Genomic DNA, 14,335 nt, shown 5'->3' with positions numbered 1-14,335 from the left:
ATTTTCATCTAACTAAACGAAAAACTCCATGAGGGACTCTTGCCTTGTTCACGACGGTGGCCCAGCACCTAAGAAGCCGACTACATATAGTAGGGCTCTGAAATATTCATACATAGGAGAGGTGAATTACAGAATAAGTGAGTAGCTATGCTGGAGCTCCTAAATCCACATCCAAAACACAGTTCAACGAATGTCATTAAAAGCTCTTGGCACCTTTGAATAAGAAAGCCCACAATCATTATCAAAGACTGAAATGAAATCAACTATGTACAAACTCTATATTTGACAATTAGAGCACATTGAATTGTAACTACTTATATTCATCTCATTCTTTGAGGGCAGGTATATTTTTTATTCCTTTATAATCCTGCTCTACATCCAACAAATAGTAGGAACAGTCTAGGACAAACTGAAGACTACCCGAAAAACCTAGAGAACCAAATTTATAAAATTCACCAAGGATTTTATACAAACTAATGCAATCGGATCAGACATGAGAGGTTAAAGCAATCTCTAACAACACAGTTCTCATGGCTGCCATTTTACTGGCTGCTCACAAACTCTGAATTATTTCTAGGCTTAGGATAATGAAATGAGGAATAAAGTGAAATATAAGCAAAGTGAAGTCTTATGAAGCCCACATTAATTAATAATCATCATCACCTGTGATTAATAGGTTGTATATATTTACAGCCCTTCGTGATTAAAAATGTTTCATCTCTTAAGTTACTAAACATTGCTCCTAAAATTCCTTTTGTTTTACAAACACCGTCTGTAAATAATATGTAAATAATATGAAAAATGGTTAACCATTTTATGACCACAAATTGCTATTTGCTTAAGTATTTCTCTAATGAGAAGACTGTTTGATTTTTCAAAACATCACTCCTACCCCCTCATTCTCAGACTCCTGATAGGACTAAATGACAACAAATATACAGGCATCGGATTACTAAGAAAAAGACCCCATAACCAAAGGAAGCTTACCGTTCTGGCTGCTAGTGTGACAAGGGTTCCAGTTAAGAAGGTGAAATAGTACCCAGGATAGACACCATGCCACAGGGCAGACAGGATGAAAGTGAGCACTGTAGGGTACCAGGGGACCCGCTCGTAGCACACTCTGTAAAAAGAGGCAGGTCCAATGAGCCACAGGTCAAACATACCAGAAACTTCCAGCTACACTGGCATCTTTTTGGATCTGACCCGAAGAAATCATGTGCTCCATGCCTGATGCCCTGCCTGCCTGACCCTCTTTAGGGACTTGCAATGGATTCCAAGTAGTCTGAACTCTAGCTTTCTTGAACACTACTAGAGAAGCAATTTGCAGCTCCATCTTTGTGGGAGAGTATGATTTTTTAACCTCCATAGAACTAAATGTTCTAGACCCCATCATCCTATATCTTATAGAAATCTAAGTGGTCACTCTCTACTCAGCAAGAGCTTCTGCCACCAATGGCCTAAAACAGCAGGGACACTTATAAATGTGATTGACACTAAAAATTTTGGAATCAGGATATGGGCCTTTTGAAATGGATATACTCATTTAGTCAAAGTTAATTTATCTTTTCAACCTTGGCCCCTATGCCTTCTAATACTGCAGTCCTCTTCATCTCTTTTGGCAATGACTCCAGCACAAAATAAATGTCGGTTATATGAACGTTTCAGCTCTCACTGTGTCCATCAGATTTCAATCCACGAATTTGCCTTAAAGGGTGATATAGTGTGGTTCTAGAAATTGTCAGCAAAATACTCTGGAGATCTCTGGCTCCTTGGTTATTAAAATAAAGTGATATGGGGCTTTCTCCCAAATCAAGTCTATGAATTACCAATGGCACCATAAGGAAGCCACTACATGGTTTACTAAATGAGAGGACCCCAATAGAAAATAAAATAGAAATTCGAACTGTTAACATCAATCCAGCACTGTATGGGTTGTCAAAAGTAACTGATTTAAATCCAAACTAAAGATTATGGCTCCTTCTTCCTAAGAAGAAAATGTATTTGGGGGGAAAAACATGGGACCAGGAACACCCCACTTATAATGTTTCTTTTCGAAATGAGAGGTAGTTTGCATATGTATTTCTTACCTTCTGTATCTTTTTCTATGACTAAAATATTACATTTTCAAACATGTTTTTTTTTAATATTCTTTCATTGTTTACGTATGTTCAATCATATTAGAACATAAACTTTTAATGGAGACTGTAGACTTAGGGTATATTGGGATTACTCAATATACAGAAATAGAGGTTTATAGTAAAATTATTTGCAAAATTAACAGCAATATTATTAAGGGCAAATTTTCAAAAATTGCATGTTTGGATCAATTTTCAGACAACACTATTGAGTTTACTTTAGGGAAATTACTATACATTTTCTTTTTTACTCCAATGTTTTCACCTAAGAAAAACACTACTTATCAAAAACAGAATCTACAGCTTAATATTTTTATACTCTCCCTGCACTCATGATAGCAATATTTACTAGTTTCAGGGATAGCGTATTATTGGTTTCATTAAAAATGATATTTCTAATTTTGGAATTTTGTAGGGATTGACCTGAGAATTAAATGAGTAGTAGCTGGTACACAGGCAAGGCAGGATTAAGTGTCTGATGTATTAAAATAAATATGCTACATTGTGAACCTCAATATATTTCTACTTTTGCATTTACAAGGCAGAGATATTAATACAAAAGTGTCCGATGACATTACTGCTGACAGACTATTGCTATTCATCTAACAACACCCATCTAAACATATCGCAGTGCCATGAGCAATGAGGTCGTTTTTGTTTTTCTTACCGCTTTAGCCAAGTAGCTGTCTGAATATTCCAGTTTTCTAAGTACATTTTGAAACTTGTGGCAGTCTAGAAAGAAAAAAATAACACCTATCATTAGTTTTAAAAATACCCCGAGTAATGGAAAGTCCTCTCCAGAATTTCCCTGGCGGCAGATTAGATGTGCTATTTCAATAGTGATTACTCGGTCAAGATTATATCAGCTGTTCCATCATACGCAGTAAAATTCTGGTGTTTATAAAATTCACTTCGCTTGCAAAGTCTCAATTTTTCTCAATTTAATTTCAAATTACAGGAAAACTGAAGGAATGTTTTGTGGGTTTTCCTTCCATTCTGATTAAAAAAAAAATTTTAGATCATCTAAATTTTAAAATAAATACTCCAAAAGGGGATTTACCATAGGAAAAGTTTAATCATGTTAATTTAGTGCCTTTATGGAGATAGATTGAACTTAATTGTCATCTTTTCACTATGTGGCCATCTATAAACTAGGTCAGTCTTGTGACATTACAAGCAGCTGCACAGGTTCAAATGCTTCCAATTGTATCTAGAATAGTAAGAGATTTTATGCATAAAGGAGTCACAATACAAAAGAGAAAACAAATATCCAACTGGCAATGACACAGGTAATCAACCACTGAGGAAGAGACAGTCCAAAATGAGCCATCAACTAGGTTTCCTCATTCAAAAAAAAAAAAAAAAAATCTTTTCCAAGTCTGGTGGTAGAAAGCGTTATACAAACATTCAAGAACCAGAATGCCTAAGGAAGGTGGAAAGTTCAAGAGTCACTTTTTTCTGTTTCAACCATAAAACCTAAGGCCGCACCTTGGCCTAATGTGTGGAAAAGAGAGGGAGAGAAGGAGGGAGATAATAGACAGATGGAAGATGACAGATGATAGACTGTGTATTATGAGTTTTTATTTCAAAACCCTAAGTTTTATTTATACATGTCTTCCACAGCTAATAAAATGCTCTATGTACAGCCTCAAGGTACCTTCACTAAAACAGATTTCCTTGGTTTCTTTAGCTCTGTCTATATCAACTCTATAGAAAATGCACACTTTCTTCTTCTGGTTTTCCTCTATGATGAATATGTAACTAGCTCTTTACCCTGAACTTACGACCCCAGTGAAAGGACTCTGTTTTGTGGTGCCTAGCTGATGGCACTGATGGGCAGCAAAAGGTCAAGGGGAGACACTGTAAAGGACATTTGCCCACAGCACTCCAAGGCGGCCAGCAATGGTCCAAGAGTTTTGAGGGAGAGAAGAGTTTTAGTAAGAAAAAGGAGGAAAGTTATAACATATTTGTACTCATTCTGACATCATCTACACAGAAAAGCAAAGCTTGTAGATTTTCTACATTGCTTTTCTAAATATGAGGAAGGTGGTTCTGGAGGCTGGAGCTGTCCATGTAAGATGAGAAAGGCCTCCAGTGTCAAGAAGGTGGATGGTATCCCTCCAACCCCCATGACTTCTTGTGGCCCAGTGTCCACCTAACTTGGGTGGCAGGTGGTCAGTCTCCACATCCCTGGCTTCTCAGTCAACACGCACATCTCTTTCTGCCCAAACTCTCTAATGGCACTCTGTCTGCCCTGTGGTGGGTGGAAGATCTCAACAAACAGTAAACACGAGTCACCTGGCTAAAGAACCAATACTCCTGTATGCTGAGAACCATGCCCTTCCTCCTGTCCTACTGCAAGGAGGAAAAGATCTGAGATTTGGTGTTCCTATCTGCTCCGAGTGCTGACAATGCCAAGGAAACCAAGAGTGTGGCCCCAAAGAGACCACCTTTGATGATGAGAACATATCAGAATTATGGTCCAAGAACTAAACCAGAGAAAGAAGAAAACCACATTGATTCTAGTGACTGAAAGCTGTGCACCATGACACTTCTTCTTAAAAGGAAACAGATTACATTTCCAAAGGAACCACAGCGAACACTTAAGATATTGAAATCTAAATACAAGAGCTTCCAGTCTGTGTTCCTGACCGAAGAAAGTAGAATGTGAACAAAAGAAAATGACATCTGTACCTCCTAGTTGAAAGAACAGAAATGTAAACCACAAAAAAGATTTTCCTGGCTTTTTCAAATTTTTATCATTATTCTTTGAATGATTAAAAATATCAAGAAAGGAGGTATCTTAAAAAAAAAAAAAAGAGAGAGAGAGAAACACAATTCAAGATACAAAATGTCCAGGAGGTTGCTGGATGTGGCATTCCCTGATAGCAGCTTTTCCTTGGGCACTGATGAAGATCCCTGGACAATGCAATCGAAGCAAACCATTTGCTTTATTCACTATGGCAGCTTAATTCAGAAGCACAGTAGACTCACCTCAATTTTCCAGATGTTTAGATTAGAAAGCAGATCCCAACAGAAATTTCCATTCTTATCCACTCCGCTGAACCCAAAGCCAGCTGCATTATTCACTGCATCAGCTATGGTTTTTAAAACAACACATTAGGATATGGAACAAAAGTCATATTGCTACTTTGAAAGATACCAATATCTGTTTAGCTTTAGGATGGGGAAATGGAGATATGCAGTAGCTTCCTTGGAAAAGGAACCAAAAAAAATTTAAAGAAGCTGGTACCATTGTGTCTCAGAGAAACATTATTGGCTTTGGTGACCTCAATTTTTATTCATTTATTTTTATTCTTTCACTAGCATTTAGTGAGCACCTGCTAAGAAGTCGCTAGATACTCAAAGAATACAAAATGAGAATAAAAGAGAAAGAACCCAAACAAAGCAATAAAATGGAGGATTTAGTGACCAACTTGTCATAAGAGAAAGAGAAGTTAAAGATGCACATAAGCACAGAAGCAGAGACCAGAAGAAACAGGGGACCCCGTAGAAGTCCAAGAGCTGACATGTAAGATGGCAGGACATTAACTGGTAAGATCGCATTAAGTCAGGAAGAGAACCAGCTCTGAATGAGAAAATGGAGCTCTTTCTGAACGGATTAAGTACGACATGTCAGTAGGATATCGGCTGGGGCTGCCAAGCTGCAGTTAGAAAAGTCTGGAATGTAAGAAAAGGAAAAGAGTTAGAGATGTGAATTGGGGGGCAGCTGCCATAGAAGCCACATGTGGACACAATACCAAAGCCATCCTATCCATGAAGCCAGTCTAAAAACTCCTGTCGCCAACTTTGACTTCACTGAATGACAAGAAAATGTCCCCCTGCAGTGAGTATTACCTTTCTAATGAGCTCCTTAATGAAATTTTTGTAAACAAATATAGACCTGATAAAATCAGTATACTTTTACTTTGATGACAAAGGGGCTAATTTTTCTCTTTTCATTTATCTTATTTCAAGTTATTAGAAGATTTTCTTTAAAAATAATCAAACTAATTAAATCACAGCATGGTAAAGTCTTAGATCGGAGATCTTGGAGAACTCTTTCTTTGCCGTAGCTGTATTCATTCAGGTTCCACAGGAGTTCAAGCCCAACTCGAGATGGACTTCAGAAGGACTAAAGGAAAACAGCCTGTTCTATGTCTGTCTCCTTTACTTCTGGCATAGTGGATAGTTTGTTGTTTATCTTACACATGGCTTCACTGTAAAATGATATGGTTTCTTTTAGAAGAAATAGTGAAAAGTACTGAGTCCTTCTACGCCATTCTCCCAAGCTGACTGGATGAAAACTCAGTGAAAAAAAAAAGAAAAAGAAAAACAAGTGAGAGTGTGCCAGTTAAGAAACAAATTGTTTTAAATGTGTGGGCAAAATCTGTGAATGACAGGTCATTCACTGAACTGGAAGAAGAGCCCTTGAGGTCTCTGTTGACAACTAAAAACAGGGCTGGACTGACCATGCTGGGACCAGCATAGCAATCCCTGAATCCTTTCTCCCATCTCCAGCTTCAGCTATGACTGACCTGGCCAGATCTTAAAAAACAAACAAACAAAAATAATTATTATTGTGCGCACGTGCATTTATTATCTTTTAGGATTCTGTAAATTACAGGCATTTCTCATTTAACGTTTACAGTGGTGTAAAGATAGTCATTAAGGGCGGGCTCTGGAGGCAGATCTCCTTGGTTCCTATCTCCACTTGGCAACAGAATAAATGCATGGTCTTGAGAGAGTTGTGTAACTTCTAGAAACCTATTCGTTTGAGTATAAAATGGCCATAATATGGTACCTATTTTAAAGGCATGTTGAAGAGATTAACTGGATTTATATTGTTCATGGCTCTAATATATTATTACAGATAAAATGATTTGGACAGCCATATTGTGGAGTTTGTGATCTTTAGAACACAACCTGGGCCAAAGTTTAGTCTAACTAGTAGCGGAAAAACAACCAGAATTATATGCCAAGTCCAAAGAAAATTGCTGTATTATTTCAATATAAACAGTAACTAGAACTAAGCTATCACAGTACAGCTCAGCTGAGATTCATCAAGAGGCCAACTTTAAGGATTAAATTTATAATCATGGATAATTACTACATCAATTATATGTAAATGGTGTTTTAAGGAGCTGAATAAAACAATTATTTGGTTAAGTAGTTTAACTGTTCCCTGTTATACTATTCACTGCTTCTTTATTCATAAATAATACACAGGTTAATTTCAGATCAGCCCATGAAATCTAAACTGTAACGAACTTCAAATTGAGGCCATACAAATTAATGAAGTGCATCTACCGAAGCTACCAAAAAAAGATAGAGGAGTAATAAAGAGCCAAGTCCACAGAGAAAGCTATTCACAGAAAGGTTATTTCTATACTCCAAAAAGCTGGGATATTCCCCCAAAAAGCAGAACAATGCCAGATACCCCCAATTTCCTGCAACTCCCCCACCCCACTCAGGTCCCCTGCAGCACAACCCACCTCGTGTCAGATTTTCCCTATGAGGCCATGGAATAGCCTTTCCTCCTTAAATCAAGAGCTGATTTAGTCCAGAAGCCAGCCCATAAACCCTGGGATACAGAATATGGGAGCGGAAAGGTAGGGAGAGGGGAAGAGAAAAGGAGGATAAGTGAGGAAGAAGAAGATAGTAAAAGGAGTGATTCTCTCAATCTCTCTCACACACACACACACATACACACTCAGGTTAAAGCAAAGCGAAAATACTAATGCACACGGAAAAATATGCCTGGTGTTCCAAGTAGGGTTCCAACCACAGCAGGTATAATGCCTACTCACTTTCCATTCTTATCCACTCCGCTGAACCCAAAGCCAGCTGCATTATTCACTGCATCAGCTATGGTTTTTAAAACAACACATTAGGATATGGAACAAAAGTCATATTGCTACTTTGAAAGATACCAATATCTGTTTAGCTTTAGGATGGGGAAATGGAGATATGCAGTAGCTTCCTTGGAAAAGGAACCAAAAAAAATTTAAAGAAGCTGGTACCATTGTGTCTCAGAGAAACATTATTGGCTTTGGTGACCTCAATTTTTATTCATTTATTTTTATTCTTTCACTAGCATTTAGTGAGCACCTGCTAAGAAGTCGCTAGATACTCAAAGAATACAAAATGAGAATAAAAGAGAAAGAACCCAAACAAAGCAATAAAATGGAGGATTTAGTGACCAACTTGTCATAAGAGAAAGAGAAGTTAAAGATGCACATAAGCACAGAAGCAGAGACCAGAAGAAACAGGGGACCCCGTAGAAGTCCAAGAGCTGACATGTAAGATGGCAGGACATTAACTGGTAAGATCGCATTAAGTCAGGAAGAGAACCAGCTCTGAATGAGAAAATGGAGCTCTTTCTGAACGGATTAAGTACGACATGTCAGTAGGATATCGGCTGGGGCTGCCAAGCTGCAGTTAGAAAAGTCTGGAATGTAAGAAAAGGAAAAGAGTTAGAGATGTGAATTGGGGGGCAGCTGCCATAGAAGCCACATGTGGACACAATACCAAAGCCATCCTATCCATGAAGCCAGTCTAAAAACTCCTGTCGCCAACTTTGACTTCACTGAATGACAAGAAAATGTCCCCCTGCAGTGAGTATTACCTTTCTAATGAGCTCCTTAATGAAATTTTTGTAAACAAATATAGACCTGATAAAATCAGTATACTTTTACTTTGATGACAAAGGGGCTAATTTTTCTCTTTTCATTTATCTTATTTCAAGTTATTAGAAGATTTTCTTTAAAAATAATCAAACTAATTAAATCACAGCATGGTAAAGTCTTAGATCGGAGATCTTGGAGAACTCTTTCTTTGCCGTAGCTGTATTCATTCAGGTTCCACAGGAGTTCAAGCCCAACTCGAGATGGACTTCAGAAGGACTAAAGGAAAACAGCCTGTTCTATGTCTGTCTCCTTTACTTCTGGCATAGTGGATAGTTTGTTGTTTATCTTACACATGGCTTCACTGTAAAATGATATGGTTTCTTTTAGAAGAAATAGTGAAAAGTACTGAGTCCTTCTACGCCATTCTCCCAAGCTGACTGGATGAAAACTCAGTGAAAAAAAAAAGAAAAAGAAAAACAAGTGAGAGTGTGCCAGTTAAGAAACAAATTGTTTTAAATGTGTGGGCAAAATCTGTGAATGACAGGTCATTCACTGAACTGGAAGAAGAGCCCTTGAGGTCTCTGTTGACAACTAAAAACAGGGCTGGACTGACCATGCTGGGACCAGCATAGCAATCCCTGAATCCTTTCTCCCATCTCCAGCTTCAGCTATGACTGACCTGGCCAGATCTTAAAAAACAAACAAACAAAAATAATTATTATTGTGCGCACGTGCATTTATTATCTTTTAGGATTCTGTAAATTACAGGCATTTCTCATTTAACGTTTACAGTGGTGTAAAGATAGTCATTAAGGGCGGGCTCTGGAGGCAGATCTCCTTGGTTCCTATCTCCACTTGGCAACAGAATAAATGCATGGTCTTGAGAGAGTTGTGTAACTTCTAGAAACCTATTCGTTTGAGTATAAAATGGCCATAATATGGTACCTATTTTAAAGGCATGTTGAAGAGATTAACTGGATTTATATTGTTCATGGCTCTAATATATTATTACAGATAAAATGATTTGGACAGCCATATTGTGGAGTTTGTGATCTTTAGAACACAACCTGGGCCAAAGTTTAGTCTAACTAGTAGCGGAAAAACAACCAGAATTATATGCCAAGTCCAAAGAAAATTGCTGTATTATTTCAATATAAACAGTAACTAGAACTAAGCTATCACAGTACAGCTCAGCTGAGATTCATCAAGAGGCCAACTTTAAGGATTAAATTTATAATCATGGATAATTACTACATCAATTATATGTAAATGGTGTTTTAAGGAGCTGAATAAAACAATTATTTGGTTAAGTAGTTTAACTGTTCCCTGTTATACTATTCACTGCTTCTTTATTCATAAATAATACACAGGTTAATTTCAGATCAGCCCATGAAATCTAAACTGTAACGAACTTCAAATTGAGGCCATACAAATTAATGAAGTGCATCTACCGAAGCTACCAAAAAAAGATAGAGGAGTAATAAAGAGCCAAGTCCACAGAGAAAGCTATTCACAGAAAGGTTATTTCTATACTCCAAAAAGCTGGGATATTCCCCCGAAAAGCAGAACAATGCCAGATACCCCCAATTTCCTGCGACTCCCCCACCCCACTCAGGTCCCCTGCAGCACAACCCACCTCGTGTCAGATTTTCCCTATGAGGCCATGGAATAGCCTTTCCTCCTTAAATCAAGAGCTGATTTAGTCCAGAAGCCAGCCCATAAACCCTGGGATACAGAATATGGGAGCGGAAAGGTAGGGAGAGGGGAAGAGAAAAGGAGGATAAGTGAGGAAGAAGAAGATAGTAAAAGGAGTGATTCTCTCAATCTCTCTCACACACACACACACATACACACTCAGGTTAAAGCAAAGTGAAAATACTAATGCACACGGAAAAATATGCCTGGTGTTCCAAGTAGGGTTCCAACCACAGCAGGTATAATGCCTACTCACTAAGGAAATTGTTTTGAAATAATATGGCAACTGCAGAAAAAAGAATAAGATACAAGGAGATTTTTGAAGGCTTCTTCAATAACCAGTCCATGTTTGTCGTCATCTTTGTATTCCCACCCTGGGACAGCTCTTGATGCGTACTGCCTAGTTGGTATGAACATACAGAGTGTAACAGTCTTGAGGGCAGAGAAGATGTCCTAACTTTGAATTCCTCATAGCACAGAACCTGGTACTCAATTGAATGTGACCAGAAAACAAAATCTCTCACACTGCAAATTTTAGAATAACTCTAATTCAGACCTCTCTGGCTGTTACATAAATACCACGTTGGACTGAACTTATCCTTGAACACTTTGACCCTTAAAAATAATTTGGACCGGGAAGTGGGAGAGGTTGGAATGGTGAGTTATTACTGTTTAATGGATACAGTTTCTGCTTGGGGTGATGGAAAAAGTTCTGGAGTTGGAGGGTGGTGATGGCTGCACGACCACATGAATAAACTTAATGCTACTAAACCGTACACTATTGATGGTTAAAATGATAAATTTTGTTATTTATATTTTACCACAATAAAAAAGAAACATGAAAGAAATAATTTAGTAGCCACAAACTAATTTGGGGCGAAAGCCTTGGATTATGAAATGAGAAAAGAAGAACTCATTAAATGTTATGCCCTCACCCATGGAATATGGGCCAATAAGCACTAGAATCTGAGTTTAACAATCTATCCGACTGAATAGTCACTGCTCTGTGACATCAAGCCCTCGGTCTCTTTCAGCTAAGATGTTAAACTCCCATTCTTGGAAGGGTTCCAAATGTGAAATACATACAGCTGCCGTGCCATATCAAAATCCTTTACCATTCTTGATATGTAGAAGGGTTTATTGGTTTATTGTTCACTTTAGCAAAGCTTTAAACTTTTCTGGTCTAAAACTGTTTGCAAGGAAAGAGAAAACTTAATATTGACTAAGTTACCTCGTAAGAAAAAAAATGTGATAAAACCAAATTTAGTTGAACTCTCTACCTTAAAAAAAAAAAAATCACTTGACGTCAGCTTCTAAGGCAGGCATAACAATTTCTTAAAGAAAAAAATACAACCTAAATTAGTACACGTGTTATTAAAAATTAATGTGCATCCTCTCTTACGCACAACCCCCAAAATTATCAGAAAGTCAGATCATTCCAGAATTTTTCCATAACTTTTCGAGGCACTAAATAGCCATTTGATTGGTGGAAGAAGCTTCCAGGGTTGGACGTCTGTTAATAATGCTAAGTTAATACAACAGCTAGGATTGCTTTTCTCCTTATCACACATAACTGAGTTTATGGACAGCAGGAAAGAGGAGTGCTATGTTGGGAAGCAAAAAATGACACCGGTTCAGCTGCTTTCCATTATGTATTGGGCTTTTTTTGGTTAGGTGATCCGAGCAGTCATTTTTTCCTCATTCAGTTAGGGCCACTCCATCGAACTTACCTAACGTCCAAGCAAAGTAATATTTGGGCTTTGAGGCTTGCATGACAACATATAAGTAGCAAAGTCGAGTCGGAAAGTTTGCTTTATGAACAAACCAGTCATCAACCAGGCAGGTGACAGGGAAGGTCTTCGTGAGTGTCAAAAACAAGAGGAGGGACACCAAGGTCATGCACAACTTACGTATCACAGCTCCCTGAAAGTGGAGAGAAATAAATCAGTTTAACTATTCAGAAGACTCCAGTCAGAAGAAGACAATTTTGGCAAGGGCACATGAGGAACAAGGCTGTTCCAATAGCTCCTTTGGCAATGTTCCCTAGAAGGAGAAACAACAGGCATTCTTTCTCATGACACAAATGCCATGATGGGCTTATGTGCTATATTTAGATGCAGAATATACCCCTGACACTTGAGGACTGAATGTATCTAAAATGGAAAAAAACTTTCACCAGCAAATACTACCAGGAAAGAGTAGGTGGTTTTGTTACCCAAAACATAAGAAAAATAGATAATATTACATGGTAGTAACTTCATCAGAAAGAAAAAAACATTTGCCTTCCACTTCTATAGCCAGCAGAGCCAAGAAAATGAGTTTGAATCGCCAGCAAAGAGGACAGAGGCTTAGTTAAGGAGGGACCTGGGCATTTGATTAAATGTCTGCACCAAGACACGGCAGGTTAATAGAAAGCTTTAGAAACCTTCCAGGATGGATAAATGTAGCCTGCTCTGTGGTTAAGATGTACTGACATTTTAAATTCCTCAGGATGGAGTGATTTTGCCCAGTTCCCCTGGCATTCCAGGGAATGTCATTTAACACCAACACAATTATAGTTCCTAACTTTATAAAAACAGACTACTTTTATTTGTAATATAGGGATAGCACTGGCACCTCCCCCAGAGGGTGGCTTGGGGTTTAAGAGAATATTTACAAGGTACTAAGAATGATGCCTGGCTTCCAGTTAAATGTTCACCACAATTAGCCACTGAAGGGGCACCAACTCATGGGTGCCAGACCCCTCCCATCAATGTGTTTTTAGCCAAAAGGCAACCTCACCACTTCAGTTTCTCTGCACATAAAAATGCAAGAATCTCCTTGGAGAGTGATGTTAATTAAGACTCTCTAATAATATTTTCTAAATAAAAGCATGTAACACACGAAAGCACTAGTGTGATAGGCACTGCCTAGAAACACTTGTGGTTACTTTGATGTCTCATAGCAATGGTGACTTCACTCCTAGATTGTTTCAATAATGCAGTTGGAGCTGAAACATTTTTCTAACCATAAAGTGCTGAGAGGAGCCAACTGTGTCAAAACTATCTGAAAATTCATGCTTAATTAAAAAATCACTTAAATTTTCAAATACTTAATTTGCCTAGCCTTTAACTACCATTTATGAAATATTTAATTATCCTCATTTTCTCTCTTATCCAATTTTCCCCATTCCTTCAATGACAAATTTCCCTTAAATATAGGATATGATCTAAATAAATTTAACAAATTTGTAAAGTTCAGTAAATTATCCTATTGTAGACTAATTGGAGATTAATAAAATTCAGATTAAAATTAAAATATTATTTCTAAAAACCATATTAAAGCTAAGCAGGGTCGGGCCTGGTTGGTACCTGGATGGGAGACCACCTAGGAAGACCAGGTGCTGTAGGCGTAAAAAATAAGGGATTGTAAACTGACAAGGTTCTTGCAATCTGTGAGGTCAACCAAGGGTTGACTTGCCTGAAAAATAAGTAAATACATACATACATACATACATACAAACCATATTAAACTCTCCCAAAGTCAATAAAACCAAGCTTTGGGCATGCCAGGGTAAAACCGGTTTTACCCTGCAATAAGCAGTCTCTGCAATAAAACACATATTTATTCTGATTCCCACTTCCTCCCTCTCCACCTTTTATGACATATTACCTTTGGCCAAACGTGAAATTCTATTCATAAAGACAAACACTCGAAATTGAATGTGTTAACTAGTACAGTGCCGAGCACATCATAGGCACTAAATATTGGCTGGTTGATTAATGGATTGATTGCTTTAATCTCCCAGCCAATGAGCTCCTCTGGGAAATAAATATCTGCTGCTCTAACACAGAGAGCAAATAAAATACCGATACTGGTATTTTAAACAAACGGGGG

The 14,335-nt window shown here is 37.9% G+C and overlaps 1 protein-coding gene across 5 annotated transcripts in view; it reads right to left on the bottom strand.

Annotated features, from left to right (window-relative positions):
* The window catches only part of MBOAT1 (membrane bound O-acyltransferase domain containing 1), a 116,906-nt gene that overhangs the window by 18,293 nt on the left and 84,278 nt on the right, over positions 1-14,335 (bottom strand). For 4 of the 5 annotated variants that reach the window (XM_011362837.2, XM_023532248.1, XM_023532251.1 and 1 more), the window contains 4 exons: positions 12,190-12,382; positions 5,130-5,233; positions 2,803-2,867; positions 988-1,120 (listed from right to left, as the gene is read on the bottom strand). In XM_011362837.2, coding sequence (XP_011361139.1) covers positions 988-1,120; positions 2,803-2,867; positions 5,130-5,233; positions 12,190-12,382 — 495 coding nt within the window. The remainder of the gene's footprint in view (positions 1-987; positions 1,121-2,802; positions 2,868-5,129; positions 5,234-12,189; positions 12,383-14,335) is intronic. The other variant, XM_023532249.1, reaches the window with a different exon arrangement.

Source organism: Pteropus vampyrus, unplaced genomic scaffold (assembly GCF_000151845.1).
Source record: "Pteropus vampyrus isolate Shadow unplaced genomic scaffold, Pvam_2.0 Scaffold80, whole genome shotgun sequence".
Lineage (NCBI taxonomy): Eukaryota > Metazoa > Chordata > Mammalia > Chiroptera > Pteropodidae > Pteropus > Pteropus vampyrus.
This window is presented reverse-complemented; position numbering and strand designations above follow the sequence as displayed.